This window comes from Barbus barbus (assembly GCF_936440315.1).
Source record: "Barbus barbus genome assembly, chromosome: 16".
Taxonomy (NCBI): Eukaryota; Metazoa; Chordata; class Actinopteri; order Cypriniformes; family Cyprinidae; genus Barbus; species Barbus barbus.
In genome coordinates, this window is record NC_136744.1 from 28,868,260 (window position 1) to 28,883,784 (window position 15,525).

At 35.1% G+C, this 15,525-nt stretch overlaps 1 protein-coding gene across 7 annotated transcripts in view; it reads right to left on the minus strand.

Moving 5' to 3' along the window:
- The window catches only part of LOC306882096 (F-box only protein 11-like), a 39,845-nt gene extending 29,996 nt beyond the window's left edge, over positions 1 to 9,849 (minus strand). For 4 of the 7 annotated variants that reach the window (XR_013785214.1, XM_079436561.1, XM_079436558.1 and 1 more), the window contains exon 1: positions 9,512 to 9,849. Coding sequence is in view for 5 of the 7 variants with exons in the window: in XM_079436561.1 (XP_079292687.1) it covers positions 9,512 to 9,599 (88 nt within the window). In the remaining 2 variants the exon portion in view is untranslated. The remainder of the gene's footprint in view (positions 1 to 9,511) is intronic. The other 3 variants (XR_013785215.1, XM_079436559.1, XM_079436560.1) reach the window with 1 other exon arrangement.
- Positions 9,850 to 15,525: the final 5,676 nt, after the last annotated feature.

Genomic DNA, 15,525 nt, shown 5'->3' on the forward strand with positions numbered 1-15,525 from the left:
GTAGTAAAACTTTCCCTCCAAAAATTCAGGACTCCATTGGCTATTTGACAGCCCAGAGGTGTGACCTCTATAGCAGATAAAGCTCTCACATCAGTGACGCCCCTGCAGTCTGCAGTTCTGTTAGATGCTAAGAGGATGAGGAGGATGTGAGCAAGAACTCTCCTGGACCCTTAAGTTTTTGTGCCTTGACTTTCCATTCAACAAAGGAACCTCGGATCTCAGCAGATCTCTTAGCTCTTTTTCCCTTTTCTACCTGGGAAGAAACTCACAATTACCACCGAATAACATCTTTTGGAGTTCATCACCCTTCAAACCTGGAAGAACTTGAATATCTCCAACACCACCAAACCATCAGAACTTTCATCCGAAACTGCATCCGGACACTCGTTCAACGACCAAAGGCATTGCAAGCATCGTACATTTAACTAAACGAAACAAAGGTTTAGTATAAGTATATTTTTGTCCTTTTCAGAGACTGACATGTCACCATCTACTTTCACTGCATAAGAAAACATGAACATTCTGCTATACATCTGCTTCTATGTTCCACACACAAGCTAAAAAGTCAAATGTTTTGGTGCAAGATGAGGGTGAGAAAAAAAATGATTTTTGGGTGAACTAGTCCTTTAATTGTCCACCAACTGAGGAGAAAAAGCTTCTGTAATTGATGGGATCTCTAAAGGGCACATCTGATAATACACTTACTTGCAACAGTACAATATTGCAGTGATATTCTCAATGGTCATTGCTATGGAAACCCTGACGGAGGTCACATACAGGACAGCATCTCTCATTTATTCTCCATTTGTATCACTGTCTTGTACGCCAGACAAAAACGAGGATCTCTTGACAGATTTAAGTCAAATGAAACTGCACTGAACTGAAATTGCAATGGATATGAAATACAGATTTGAGCTGAATTTCTTAATGCATCAAAAGAGAACATGGAGTAGCACAAAACAATCATTTCATAATGTTGAAATGAAAGATGCTCACTGATCAATCGTGCATAATGATAGCAGGAACAATTGAAGACATTAAACAGGGTTCATTTCAACACTATGTTGTCTACAAAGCTACATAATAGCTTGATTAACACAGCAGTGCAACAGAAGCTTCACCATATGGCTCACATCCAGATGAACAAAACAGCTCATTGCTGAAGGCTTTTGGCATCTCTTCACGTCTTGAAACACACAAAATGAGGTCTGCCTGAACTGAAAGTGAAACTAACTGCTTTTGAAGAAATTGAAAGGCAAACATCTAACAGTAATCAAATCAAATGGATGAATAGACTAACAAGGATTTCAAAGCCATACCATCACAATGTGACGCAGCAGCTAGACCACATCATGTCCTCTAATTTAACATCAAATCATTGAGACAACAGAAACAACAACATCTACACCTCAAGAACTCAATTCAGAAAGAGCTGCCATTGCAGAAGGCTTGTGATTTAATTGGTTAAACCTAAAAAAGAAATGCTCTACATTTTCTCAGAGTAGTCTCAGCATCAGACGGTATGCTCAAGGACTATTTATGGGCCGCTGCCAGATTTTCTAAAATGACAGGGCTCATAAAATCAAATACTTTTACAGTAAAACCAAATCTTACTTTTTAATTAAAAAAAAAAAAAAAAAAATATGGTATTAATATTTTAAGTTTTACAGATTAAACTTAAAGTAAAAAAAATTATATTATGTCAAATAAAGTTTACATACCAAATCCCTATAGAAGGTGCATCGTAATATCAAACAAAACACCATCATGATAACAAGCATGACACTGAAATAATGCAATAAGCTTTAGCATTAACAAATCAAATTAAAACGTAACATGAAACCCTAATATAAATAACTAATCAGAAAAAACATAAGTAAAGCAACATTTATATAAATGAAAACACATCAAATGTAAAGTGTCAATTCGGGGAATTTTTCACTGTAAATTACGGGATGACTTGCTCTTTTTTACTTAACTGTATATTTAACAGTATTAAAAAAAAGTAGTAAAACTGCATGAAATGTCTCAGATATATTACAGCTTTTAACCAATTAACAGGTTTTTACTCAACCATTTGTTACAGTCTTTTACCGTTAAAATTACAATCGCCATTACATCAGAGCGCTCTAATCTCATACATGCTCAAACTAGTAATCTTATGGTTTGGTCTACACTTTCTTCATAAGTTTTCCAGTAAAGTAAACTGCCAAATCACATCTCAACACATGACCTCAAAACAGAAAAAAAGTGTTTGATTTATAGAAATAGCTGTGCGCATCACCATTACATCCCTATTCAAAAGTCAGGCTCTGTAAAACTGCATTCAAGAGATGTTTTGTTCTTGATATTAGTCAGTGATTTGCTAGCCACAAGTAACTGAAGACTTCAGGAACCAGACAACATCCATGACATACAGCCCAAAATCCACAACAACCTCAGTGTCAAAGTCTGTTAACAAAGATTTACAATAATGCATTTCTAATCTTGCACTGTGGATTTTTAAGTTTGGTTTTCAGTGCATTTAACACAAATGTGCTGTTAAACAATCAGCTTTTCAGTGTAGTTTGTAACTCAATACACTGAGATGAGCGTCAGGGACAAAGGTTAGGATTGAGATACAAAGCCATTCGCTCAAATTTAGCAATACTCGCATCGATAACACCTAGATAATCTGACATCTCAAATCTTTAGCTCATATACATGCAGTTTGCTTCGGTAGTAAACAGGACACGTAACACACCCTGAGAGACTATTAAGAGGCAGTATCCACAAAATCATGTGTGAAAATACATAAATCATATGCACTGAAAGCCCAGGTTCAGGTAGAGTATAAGTGGATGCTTAAGGCTATTTTCTAAAGCGATACTAATATCCACCACTAGTGAAACCGCTGATTTAAATACATGTGATTCAAGATCCCTCAGAGGCATCAAATGTTGAAAGTCATAGTCAAATCCAAACGGCACATTTCAAATTAGCATCACTATTACCGCCAAACACATGCTTCGCTATAAAACGACACACTCTTTATCAGACTAAGCACATCGTGGGAGGATGTGATTAATAAAGGATTAAGTGCATCTAGTTTACCTTCAGGTGAGGAGGAGGCCATTCTGCACGAGGATCGTCAGTGAATGAGACACATCCTGCAAACGCAGCGCTGTTGCTCTGGTTGCACTGGGGGCTCTCCAGGGCTACTAGTCCAGTAACCACTACAAACACCAACTAGTGCAACACAACAGACAGCATGCTGTCTCCAAACAAAGATCATCCACACTCAGGAGATCCAGACACAAAAAACTGCTTTCATTCTGTGTAAATGTTATTATTGATTAAGAACTACTGATATTTAGATAAGTGACATATCAAGCACTGTCCATCAGCGAGCATACAAAGCATCTCAAAGTAAATAAAACGCTTTGTCATAACCATGTAATTTAGGACCTTAAATTATTTAAGAGAATACACATATAATATACATACATCTTAAACATGACATTATAATATTCAGAATAATGAAATGTTTGAATATGGAATGTTTTAATGTAAAATTGAAAGAAACTGGGGAAAAAAGCTAAAAAGTGATAAAAAATTATGTATATAATATAGGGCTGTCGCGGTGAAGGAATTTCCCTTGCGGTAATTTTGAGTGGCTCACTAGCACGCTATGTGATATTATCGCCACATCTGTGTGTGAATGTTACAATGTAACGAGGTCATATTCAGAAACCAATTAAACCGAAACTAAATAGAGTTGAAACAGGAAGTGAAGGAAACAGAAGAGAATGACAAAACAAACCTGACGATAAGATTGTTAGGTTATTGTTAACCTAGTGCTGATCCTCGAATCTGACTGGACATGAGACTTTCTGTTGATATCTCACCTGTGCATTCTAGACGGGTTGTTGGTGAGTGCAGTTTCATTGTTAAAAGGTTTTAAGACATTGTTTGAAATGCTGATTCATTCAAAGAGAGACGTAATGAAACACACTGTTGAAATCATTTTAACTTTGAGCACCACATTTAAAGGCTTAGCTTACCTGCAATGTGTCAATGCTAAGAGAGATTTCACTTTCCTTGGACATGACAACCTATTTTCACAAATACATGACTCGTCTCGGCCTGAAGGATAGAGGCACGTAATCGCACGCGCTCAGTCGATCTCGCTCTCATTTGCTGTCTGTTTAGGCTTGTTAAGTGCAAATCTACAGAGACTCTGTTTATGGGACGAAATAAAATCTCACAATTTTCTAATTATAAATTATGCCAATTTGATTTTAATAAAATATTTTGTTGCTTTCAGCTATTTAAGCCACACTTTTTCCCATTTAAATCCATTCCTCCACAACCAGGAAGAGAAAAAAAAAGAAAAAAAAAAAAACAAAAAGAGTAACCTTGTAAATCCCACTTAACCTACTGACTAAAAGAGTTTCAATTAAAGTCCATTTTCTTGAGAAAGTCTCATGCTGGGAATACGCCTGACAGCATGTTAAGCTTCACTGAATAGCGTTTAAACAATCTGTAACGTCTGAATTACAAGACTCGATCGCCCCACCTTTTATTAATATTCTTTACAGACTACAGCTGCTAAGCTTCAAAGACATACATGAATAGATGCTGAATGGGGTTTAGATCTTATCGGCTGAAGGTATTTGACTTAATGAAGCTTACAAAGTGGAGCTTTACTAGTTCGTTACAGCAGCAGTTCATCAGCATTATTACGAGTTTGAGTGGAAAATAAAGTTATTGATAAACAGTTTTACGTTCATGCATTTGGCAGATGCTTTTATCCAAAGTGATTTGCATTGCATTGCATTGAAGGTTTACATTTTATAATTTTAAACATTTCTTATTTTATGCATTGTGCAAATTTCTGTATTGATCCAAAGCAACTTGCACTGCATTTAATGTACACATTTGATCAGTTTATGCATTCCCAGGGAATCAAACCCATGTCCTTGGCGTTGCAATCACCAAATTATGTTCTACTCTTTGAGCTACATTTACATTTATGCATTTGTCAGACACTTTTATCCAAAGTGACTTGCAATACATTGAAGGTTTACATTTTATCAATTCATGTATTCCCTGAGAGAATTGAGCCCATAACCTTGGCATTGCAAGTACCATGCTCTACAGTTTGAGCTACATTTACAGTTATGCATTTGGAGGAAGCTTTTATCTAAAGTGACTTACATTACAGAGAAGATTTACATTTCATTGGTTCGTGCATTCCCTGGGAATTGAACCCATGGTCTTGCTTTCTATAGTAGAAACACAAAAGCTGACCACTGGGAGATAGAAGAAACATCTAACTAGTAGTTACCAAGCCCCTAGTGTGAACTTTACACCTCAATTTAAGCAAGAACTCGGTTGCAAACCTAGCTGTCACTAAACACCACACACCCTCTCAGTTATCGCTATCTCTCAGTCCAATTCTGGCCCATCCTGTTTTAAAGCTTTGCAGTTTTGACCCAGTTTTTGTAAGCAAGATACATTCCAGCTTATTTCCAAACATTCCCTTGCAGTGCCCCAGCGGAGCCGTCCAAATAAAAATATGTGCCAGACTCACCTTAACACGCCTTGTGAGAGTTACAGTAGCATCATTGCCATTACTCACAAACCCCAAAGATGAGACACCGATGCAATAAACACTTCTGACAAAAATATCTCCATCCTGGAGTATTACCACAACGGTAAATTCTGCTTTTAAAGTTTTCCAGGAAGTGTTCAGCACGGTACAGCACCTGCTGTTAAAAGATCTTTTGAAAATTACCTCAATGTTTTGGATTTTGGTTATAACCTAAGGGAATTATGGGACATATTGAGCTACATTAAATCGTGCAACCTGTTGCTACCATTTTTTAGAAGATTCTGCCAATGCAGTGGAAACTCTTGATAAAATGGGAAAACAGAACAAACTAGGGCTCCACAATGAATCAAAATAAAACAGAAATCGTAATATGGCTTAGTGCAATTATCAAATCACAAAGGTTGCAAACTAATTACACAAGTATATGCACTGCATGTTTCAGAAATTCCAATAGTAGTAGTAGTAGTTAGGGCTGTGCAATTAATGGCATGCGATTCTCATGCGCATCTCGTCAGTAAAGCCGGCTTCGTGATTGGTGGTAAATCAACGCGATATTGCATTCATAATTAAACGCGATATCGTGTTGCTTGTCAGTGAACTACGGCTCTGTGTATTAACTGCCGCTCCATCTGATAACAGGTGATGGAGATTTACCGGCAATCAATTGGTACAATTGGTTACATCGCATTGTTGGAAACATTTCTGTTTTAAACCATGAAGTCGAGCCAATGAATATCACACAAGCACGCGTTTGCACACGTGCAAACTTTGCGCAAGATTTATGCCGGTGAACGTCTTTTCAACTCAAGTCAATTCACGTCTTTTCATCAAGTCAATTCACTATAAGCAGAAAGTGAAAGTAAAAACGGAATGATGGAGTAATGACGGAGCTTTCGGCATCTGACGCCCCATATTCTCTCAGAGGCGACGAGACACCAATCTACTTCAACATGCTGATAACGGTATAGCAGCCTATAGCTGTTTTCATTTATTTCCTTTATATTTCACTTGTGGCCCGTACATACTGAAAATGAGAAGAAACGTATTTAGTGTTAAACAGGTTATTTTTGAAAGTCGGTGCTTGAAATAAAAGCTTTCATTGATTTTTATTGATGACTGCAGTGTTCATATTTTAATTATAGGACTATAATTTATAGTCTAGCCTAATAGACCGGTTTTAAAAGACCTTTAAAAAAAACATTTTAATTGAGGAGTAAATATAATCTTATCCTTGCAGCGCGTCAGTTATGCGTTAATTATTTCGGGGCAAATTAATTGTAGCTACTTTTAAATTTAATAATAAAAGTAACTTCATAATAGGCCTAATAAAAATAAGAATGTAACAGGCCTACATTAATTGGAAGTGTAAAATCCTCTTAATATTGCCAATAATTGATGTTTTTGACAATTTCTCTGGCTATCGTCGATACAAGATCATCATCTTTCGACGCACCCCAGCAAGGGGAGGTTATCACTGGTTGTCTGTGACGTCGCTTGGGCTGCGTTGTTGAGCGCAGTGGCACTGATATTTCACACACTTTAAGCTTTTATTTTCCAGATGAATCGTTCGGTTTGTAATGCGTACCGAACCGAAAGCCTCGTACCGAACGGTTCAATACGAATACGCGTATCGTTACACCCCTAATATATATATATATATAAAATTTCAATCACAAAAAAAATGATCACAATTGCTACAGTTATCACACTATTTCTCATAACTAATTACATAAATATATGCACTCCATGTTTAAGAGTGAAATGTGGCAATGTGTTCTATTACACACTTTATGGTTTATTAATATTTTACAATCAAGCAATTAAGACAGCCATAAATATTCATATTTTAATTTTACAGTTAAATGCTTAAATCTTTTTAATTCAATACTGATATTTATAGTTTAATATTATTTTTTTAATTATTATATTATATTAAATAACAACCTCTATCAGAAAAATTAGATTGCAAATAGTCATCACATTTTTTACACAGCCAATGAGGAGTAAACACTCGCCAAACAAACCTTATGTACAGTATAGAACAATCTGTTCTATGAAATGACATCCGCATCAACTAAAAAAATAATGCTCGTGTCCAACTCAACACCTGCATGAAGGCTGTTTAAAGCATGTTTTCAATGCAACACCTGTCTCACAGCAGCCATTCATTTACATACCCAGAGCCTCTCTTTCTATGTGCTGAAACCATCCTTCAATTTCAGTCTTGCTCTAGTCCCATGACTACACGAATTAGAAGTTAAGATGTGGTTAGTACAACCAGCTCTTCGAGTTTGATTGCCTAAATCCCAAACAAGCTGTCCTGCTGTTAGATTTGCATAGCAAATTAACAAACTCTTATAGCTGTTGGACTGGATGGCCAAAAGGACTAGAGGTGCATGAGAGTTCAAACAGCCTTTGAAAACACTTGGCAACCTACTGGGTGGTCAGCCAACCTGGAAATATAGTAGCGCACTATTCTGTCATAGCGATATTACATCCCATCAATGACTACATGCATTTATGCATCAGAGGGGTTCATTACCCAGCTATCAGCACCAGAGCCTTGCCGGGGAATTTAACTAGTCATTACAACTCATCAACAAGCAAATCAACCCCCAACAACAATAAACAAGTCAGTGAGGGTGTCAAGTTTACAACATCCAACACAGCTGACTAATTAAACCAAAGAAAAAACAAACAGGAAGCCTTTACCAAAAAGTGCCAGTATAATACCACGTTTTTGGACATTTACTATGGTGTTCCTGGAAGTTCTTGGGAGTATCATGTGTATACTATGGCATTGTCACAGTACTTTTTGTAAGTGCATGGCACTCATAGTTTACTCTAAAGAATACCATGGTAAAACCTTGACACTTGTCCAAAAAAACGAATTACCATAGTAAATATATAAAACAAAACCTGACAGTAGTGCTGTACTTTGATATAACCCCTACAAATTAAGTACTGTAATGGAATCATAGTGCTGTGATGCTATCATATGGTACGTTTAATAAATATTAAGGTATTTATATGATACTCAAAAATACCATGCTGCTACCATAGTAAATGTGCAAAAATTTGGCAGAAGTCTCACTTACAAAAAGCATCATGGTACTGCAATGGTTTTTAGTACAAAAGTTGCTTGGAAATGTCGTATTGCATGAACTTCAGTACAATGGAATAAATCAAAGTACCATGGTATTATCATTTGACACCCTCGATATACCATGGTACTACTGTGGTACGTCTATCTAAGGAAAATTATTACTATAGTACATGTCCAAAATCATTAGTGGTTGGGTTTATAATAATGGTACTGAAATATATCATATATACATATTACTCTAAGGCACGTCAAAAATACCATGGTAAAAACATAGTACCTCCACGATACTTCTGGTTCTGTTTTGTTAATTGTAATCACTGCAAACGGCCTAAATAAAGAGTTTAATACATAATATAATGAATAAGGGATGTGACAGTGATATTTACTGGGGTTTGTGCTATATTTGTTTGGCTTAGCTGTTGTGCTGCTAACAGCAGATGCTAACATTACAGCGCTGCAAAACAACTGACCGCTGCATTTGTCACGAATATCTCACCGTCGGTGCCACCGTATAGACTCATGACGCATTTAAAATCACGTCTAGTTCGTTCTGGATTGTACCTAGTCCAAAATATCTCATTAAACGGGGTTTACAGTAGACAGGAGAGCAAATCAAGCCCAGTTAAACAAAGCGCGGCCTGCGGGGGGATCAGAAGCCTCGGTGTTTCCTAGCGAATGAACATTAACGCAAATAACCTCAAAATACAACATCACAACACGAATGCTGCTGGAACCTACACCGGCCTTATGAAAGAAGAGCGACTGGTGTGAATCAAGCCCAGGTTAGTGTTTGTTAGAGATATATTCACCTCTTTCTGCGTTGTTTCTGTCAGGCGGCACCGGGCGCGGCCTCGACACTCGCCGGGGTCTGCGGTTCGTCGCTCTGACGGAGTTCATTTGACGGGTTTCTAGTCAAAACACACACCGCTGCAGCCCTTTCCTCTGGATCCCTACACTGTGCTGAGCTCGGAGAATGTAAACAAAAGCCTAAAGTGCATTGCACTGAGAATCTGCTTGGTCTGAGCTCAGGGGAAGCGGTTTTACTGTCCAGGAGCTCAGATCTCGGTTTTCAGTGGCAGGAGGAGCCATTTACACACACACTTACTCTCACACACTCACTTACTTACACACACACACACACACACTCCCATACACAACCACATGGTGCTGCATTCCACCAATCACAGTAGAGTTCCCCTTACAAAAAGTACCATGGTAATACCGTGGTATTCTCTGAAACAGCTCAGAATACCATGGTACATCAATTAGTACCGTTGGGGCCACTAATGTCCCATGATACAGTGAGCAACACCATGATACTTTGATGAACACCATGAGACTGAAGCCAGTGTACCATGGTATAAATAAAGAAACAGCACGGTACATGTCCGAAATACATTTGCAAATACATTTTTCAATCATTTAAAAAATATATTTAGATTAATATGTTTTGTAGATATTTCAGACTTTCGTATGTGTAACCCTGGAGCACAGAAGCAGTCATCAGTAGCACAGGTGTATATCTGTAGCAATAGCCAACAATACATTGTGTGGGTCCAAATCTATTTTTCTTTCATGCCAAAAATCATTAGGATATTAAGTAAAGATCATGTTCCATGCAGATATTTTGTAAATTTCCTACTGTAAAAATATATCACAACTATAATATGCATAGCTAAGAACTTAATTTGGATAACTTTAAAGGTGATTTTCTCTATATTTAGATTTTTTTTTGCACCCTCAGATTCCAGATTTTCAAATAGTTGTATCTCGGCCAAATATTGTCCAATTTTTTTCAAAAATTGTCCACGGTCACATTTGGTGTATGAACTGAAATAATGTTTTAAAAAAGTTTTTTGTACAGTCTGAATTATACATAATGAGCATAAGATCCACAGGACATAGAACTCAGATTTGTGCTGAAGGTTTTGACCATTTTTGTCCAAAACAGTGTCTGAATTTGACGTCAAGTATGCTTTTGTTTCATTTTAATAAATTGCAACTGGATAGAAGGTCATTTGTCTGATAAGACAAAGAAGAACAGTGTGGTTCTTAAGCTGGGTTGCATTTCCCAAAAGCAGTTTAAGTCAAAGTAGAAACTATTAGTACGGATGGTTTACGATCTGCTTAGGCTTATGATGAAACACAGCCCTGGTCTGCATGATTTCAACATTAATAAGTGAATAAAACATACAAAATAACACTACAATATTTATATAAATATAAAACTTGAACTTGAAATACTAAAATAACTAAAACTAATAAAAAATATTAAAAAGATTAAAAATGAAAAGAAAACTGCTTATTAATACTAGTACTCAAATTAAACTGAAAACAGAATATATATATATATTTTTTAATTGAATTCAAAATATAAAAATATTGAAGTAATGTAAAATGTATTTAACCTCAACATTTATATATATACTGTATGTATTGTATACTTTAAATTGGAATTTAAAATAGAAAACAATGTATAAAATAATAAAAAAGAAATATTATAAAAACTATTAAGATGACAAAATAATAAAATTACTAAAGTCATCTCAAATTAAATTGATGACAGAAAACATAAAAATAAACTATAATTCAAAATATTTATGAAAACTATAACAAGTATATCAATGATACTACATTTTTTAGTAATGATACTACCATTTGTAGCAATTAATATTTTAGCCACAGGCAGAATATGTAGGTTTATTTGCATAAATGAGTATGGTTAGGTTTCATGTTGCCTTAGGTTCATCAGAATCATAACTGAAAACAGGACTGAGTCTAAATGAGTTCTCTAGAGTGAGCAAGAAGCTGCACGACTCTTTGTTGTTGTCTGAATGTTGACACGATGTTTCTGAATGAGACACATAAGCACTCTATTATTAGCATGAATCAAACAGTGATTTCATTTAATTAATCTCAGCTGGCAAAGCAGACAGAATGATATATGTCAAATAAAATGTTGATGCCTTTGAATTCTGCATCGCTGGTTTCTGCTGCTTGAACTATCTTACTGATGAAGACCCTTTCATCAGTTTTATCATTTCATCACTCTCTGATGACAGTGTATGGAGTATTTTAAGAGCCCAAAGACATGACAGCGCTTTCTGCTGTGACCGAATGGAACTGCAACTGTGTATCTCTCTAACTGTATTTAAACTGTGTTGTTGTTTAGTATAATGAGACCTCCTGGCATGTGGTTGCAGTTTTTGGATGAAAAGCCAAACAGTGCCGGCGTTATACAATGCTGTGTAACATATGCAATATTGTTTTGCACAATATCATACTCATGTGAAGCATGCTTTTAGTGCACACATCCATCAGCTGGAAATGAGTGAATTCAGATGTGTCATTTGTAAACATGCTTGCTGCTGCGCTTGAAGCTCAGTGAAAGAAAAGATATTTGTGTCTGTACTACTGTAGACAAGCTTATGCATCTTTCGAAGCCGAATAGATATTGCATTTAAAATTCCAGTTCAATCCCTGAATTTGAATTGAGGTAGCAAGCAGGATGCAGAAGTGCAATTCAAATTTGACTGCAAGGAAGGCAAAGTAAAGCGAAATGCAAAGAAATCATAGATTTATATTTATATATTTAGTATTTAGCATATTTAATAAACTCATTTTTGTGGATCAAGATGGAACTTTATTTCCCAGAATGCATTACCTTCATTGATTTTTAGTCAATTCTACTTCCTGTCATTCAGATTCAAATTCCATTTTGTGGTCAATTCAGTTCAAATTCACATCCATTACAGCCAATTCTTCAGTTGTGAATTTTGCACAACCTTTGTATGAGAAAGAAAATGACAGATTGCTAATGCTAAAATTATATTATTCATAAATGATTAAATATTAATGTGGCAGCATGGCCTCATTTGTGCAGCAGGTGATGGTTCCTGAGCTGTTACAATCACAAAATTAAATCGTAAATACTGGGAGAGGTGAATAATGCAACAATCTGCATATAAACAACAGGTCAGTTGATGACTGAGTCTGATCAGAAACGAATAAATGCATGACGTATATTTAAATAAATCACATATGTATTTCCAGAACGAAATGTTTGGCTAGGGTTTGTTTTCAGTTAGAATGCACCTACAACACAACCAAAATAAATAAATAAACATATCTTATGAGGATAAAGGTTATTGTTTTTAAAAATTGAATTATTTGACACTGATACAAATAACTAAATAACATTATAAATATTATTACTTAGCTCATTAATTTGTTTTAATTAGAATGCACATTCAACACACACAAAATAAATAAAATAAAATAAAAAGTATCTTATGATGATCTTGTAATGATCCATTTAATTATTTAATTTTGAGGCAAATAACAAAATAACATACCGGTATAAACTAGATAATTAATATTATTAATTAGTCCATCAATATATGGTAAAAAGGTCCAATGACACCCACCTGAAAAACATCAATAAATAATTTTTATTACAGTAATTTCATTTTTATATGTAATAATATAATAAAAAAGATATGTATTTTTATGTATAAAATATTTTTGTTGGTGGTTGTTTTGTTGGGCATTTTGTAATGTCCCTGGTACAGAATTACAAAAACCTTATTAACATTTTGTATTGTTTCGATATATTAAATCAGAAATAATGCAGGTTTGGATGAACAGTTTCTGAGCTGGTAAACAGGCATGTTGTTCTAGAGTTTGATCACTAGAGGTCCGTGCAGACCACTATATAACAACAGATCGCGCTTAACAATTACAATGAATCTAGTCTGTGTCAAGCGAAAAACATCTTATTTTTGCCTATGTGTATGTGCTTTCTAGGGTGGGTTCTTATTGGCACAAGGGAAAGAGTTCAGCCTCAGGTCTCCAAGCCTGCGTGCATTGTTAGTCTACATTTCTACTGGTTGCATTAGTCATTATTTGTCTTATTCAGTCTTAATCGTCAAATAGAAACTGTGCATGTGACTTAGTAGAAAAGCTGATTATATTAAACCTTATTTTTAACAAGTTAGTCCTTTTTATATTTCAGAGTTTTTATATTGGCATTATAGTGTAAATAGCGGTATTTACACTCAGCAATTAAATGCTATTTACACTGAGTGCAAATAGCAATGGATTCTTATTTATCCATTTATACTACGTATTGCAAATAGTGGCAATTATCTGCACCTCAGTATTGTAGTACATTATAAAATACTATAGTTTTAATGTATTATAGTTTTAATTCAAATTATTAAATGGATGCCACCTCATTGGGACAATAAAGCCAATACTTTATTTTCAACTTTTTAAATATTTCCTTCAGTTTTATTTCAAATGAACGCCTTTCTGATGCGATATGAAATTTGAAAAGGGAGAAAAAAAGTTCGGCAAAAGTCGGGTTCGAACTCGGGTCGATCGCATCAACAAGCATGCGTCTTACCATCAACAACACTGAACCTGATGCTGAATTGGCGTCTTTTTTTAGTATTGACTAACTCAATCACATGTTAGTGGGCGGAGTTGGTGTAAATAGCCTTTGCCAACAAGTGGCTGTTTTAAGTGTTCCTTGAATATGGGCCAGAAAATGCAAGCCATACAGCAAAAATATGTATATTATCAAATATATATTTGAATATGTTTCAAAATATGCAAAAATGGAAAAAAACATATATCTGGTCAAATATTTTTCCAAATATATTAAAGTAAATTTATTTTTTACCAATATATTATTTGGCCTTTTTTTTTTTTTTTTTGAAAAAATAAATAAATAAATAAATGTGTGTGTGTGTGTGTGTTTTACAGCATTCAAAAATATATGTTACCCTCCACTTTATTTGTCATCTATACAGGTGAGATTTTAATGATTTTAAATTAATTTAAATACCTTTTAAAATATATTTTGGTGAATGAAAGTTGAAACTAAATATATTTTCATTTTCAAAAATATATTGTATTGAGTTTCACTGTATTTACAACACATATTTAGCATATATTTTAAATATATTTTTGCCATATGGGAAATGCCTTCCTTTTAAATTCAGCTCTTGTTTTAGGCCCTGATGCACATTTCAACTGATCAGCCAAAACCTGTAATCAAATACTGAAAATATTGTAAAATATGAGGACAACAGACCAATTAGTGCTTTCTGCATGAATGTGTGTCTGAGAATCTAGTAGATTGTGAGTTGATGTGGCAGTGTTGAGCTGTATGTGAAGCTATCAGTGAACTCCAGCTGGTGTGGCCAGTGACAGGAAGCTGCTTGTGTTTGTGTGTGTGAAGCAGGATGTGGCACGTCGCTCACATCGACTGCTGAACAAATGTGCAGTTCCCTATGGTGGGCGCTAAAGGAAGCAAACTGCTTGTTATGAAGGCCAGGACTGTATAATACACCTGCTGATCTACTGAGATTTCATTGACTGAGGTTGATGCCACTCAGTTCCATTTAAAAGCACAGCAGAAACAACATCTCAGCTCTCTCTTTCAACCCTTTTCATCAATTTATTACATTCACACTTTTGTCAGATTCTTTTATCGTGCAGTCAAGGAATATATTTTTATTACTACACGCATCAAACCCTTGACCTTGCTGTTGCTTTTTTTGTACCGTGTTTTAGTTGAACTACTGGAAGAATTATTATTCCTGTGTATGAGACTTTGACGACTTACTGGAGAAACAGTGTAGATGTTCTTGAAAAAGTGTTATTATGTATATACTATTTATTAATAGTTTTAATAGAATAGTATTTATTTATATTTGGAATTGACTTTTATTTTTATATTTTCAGTTTTCATTTTAGTAATTTAATAATTGTGCTTTTGTCATTTTTACATGTTTAATTTATTTGTATTTAAGTT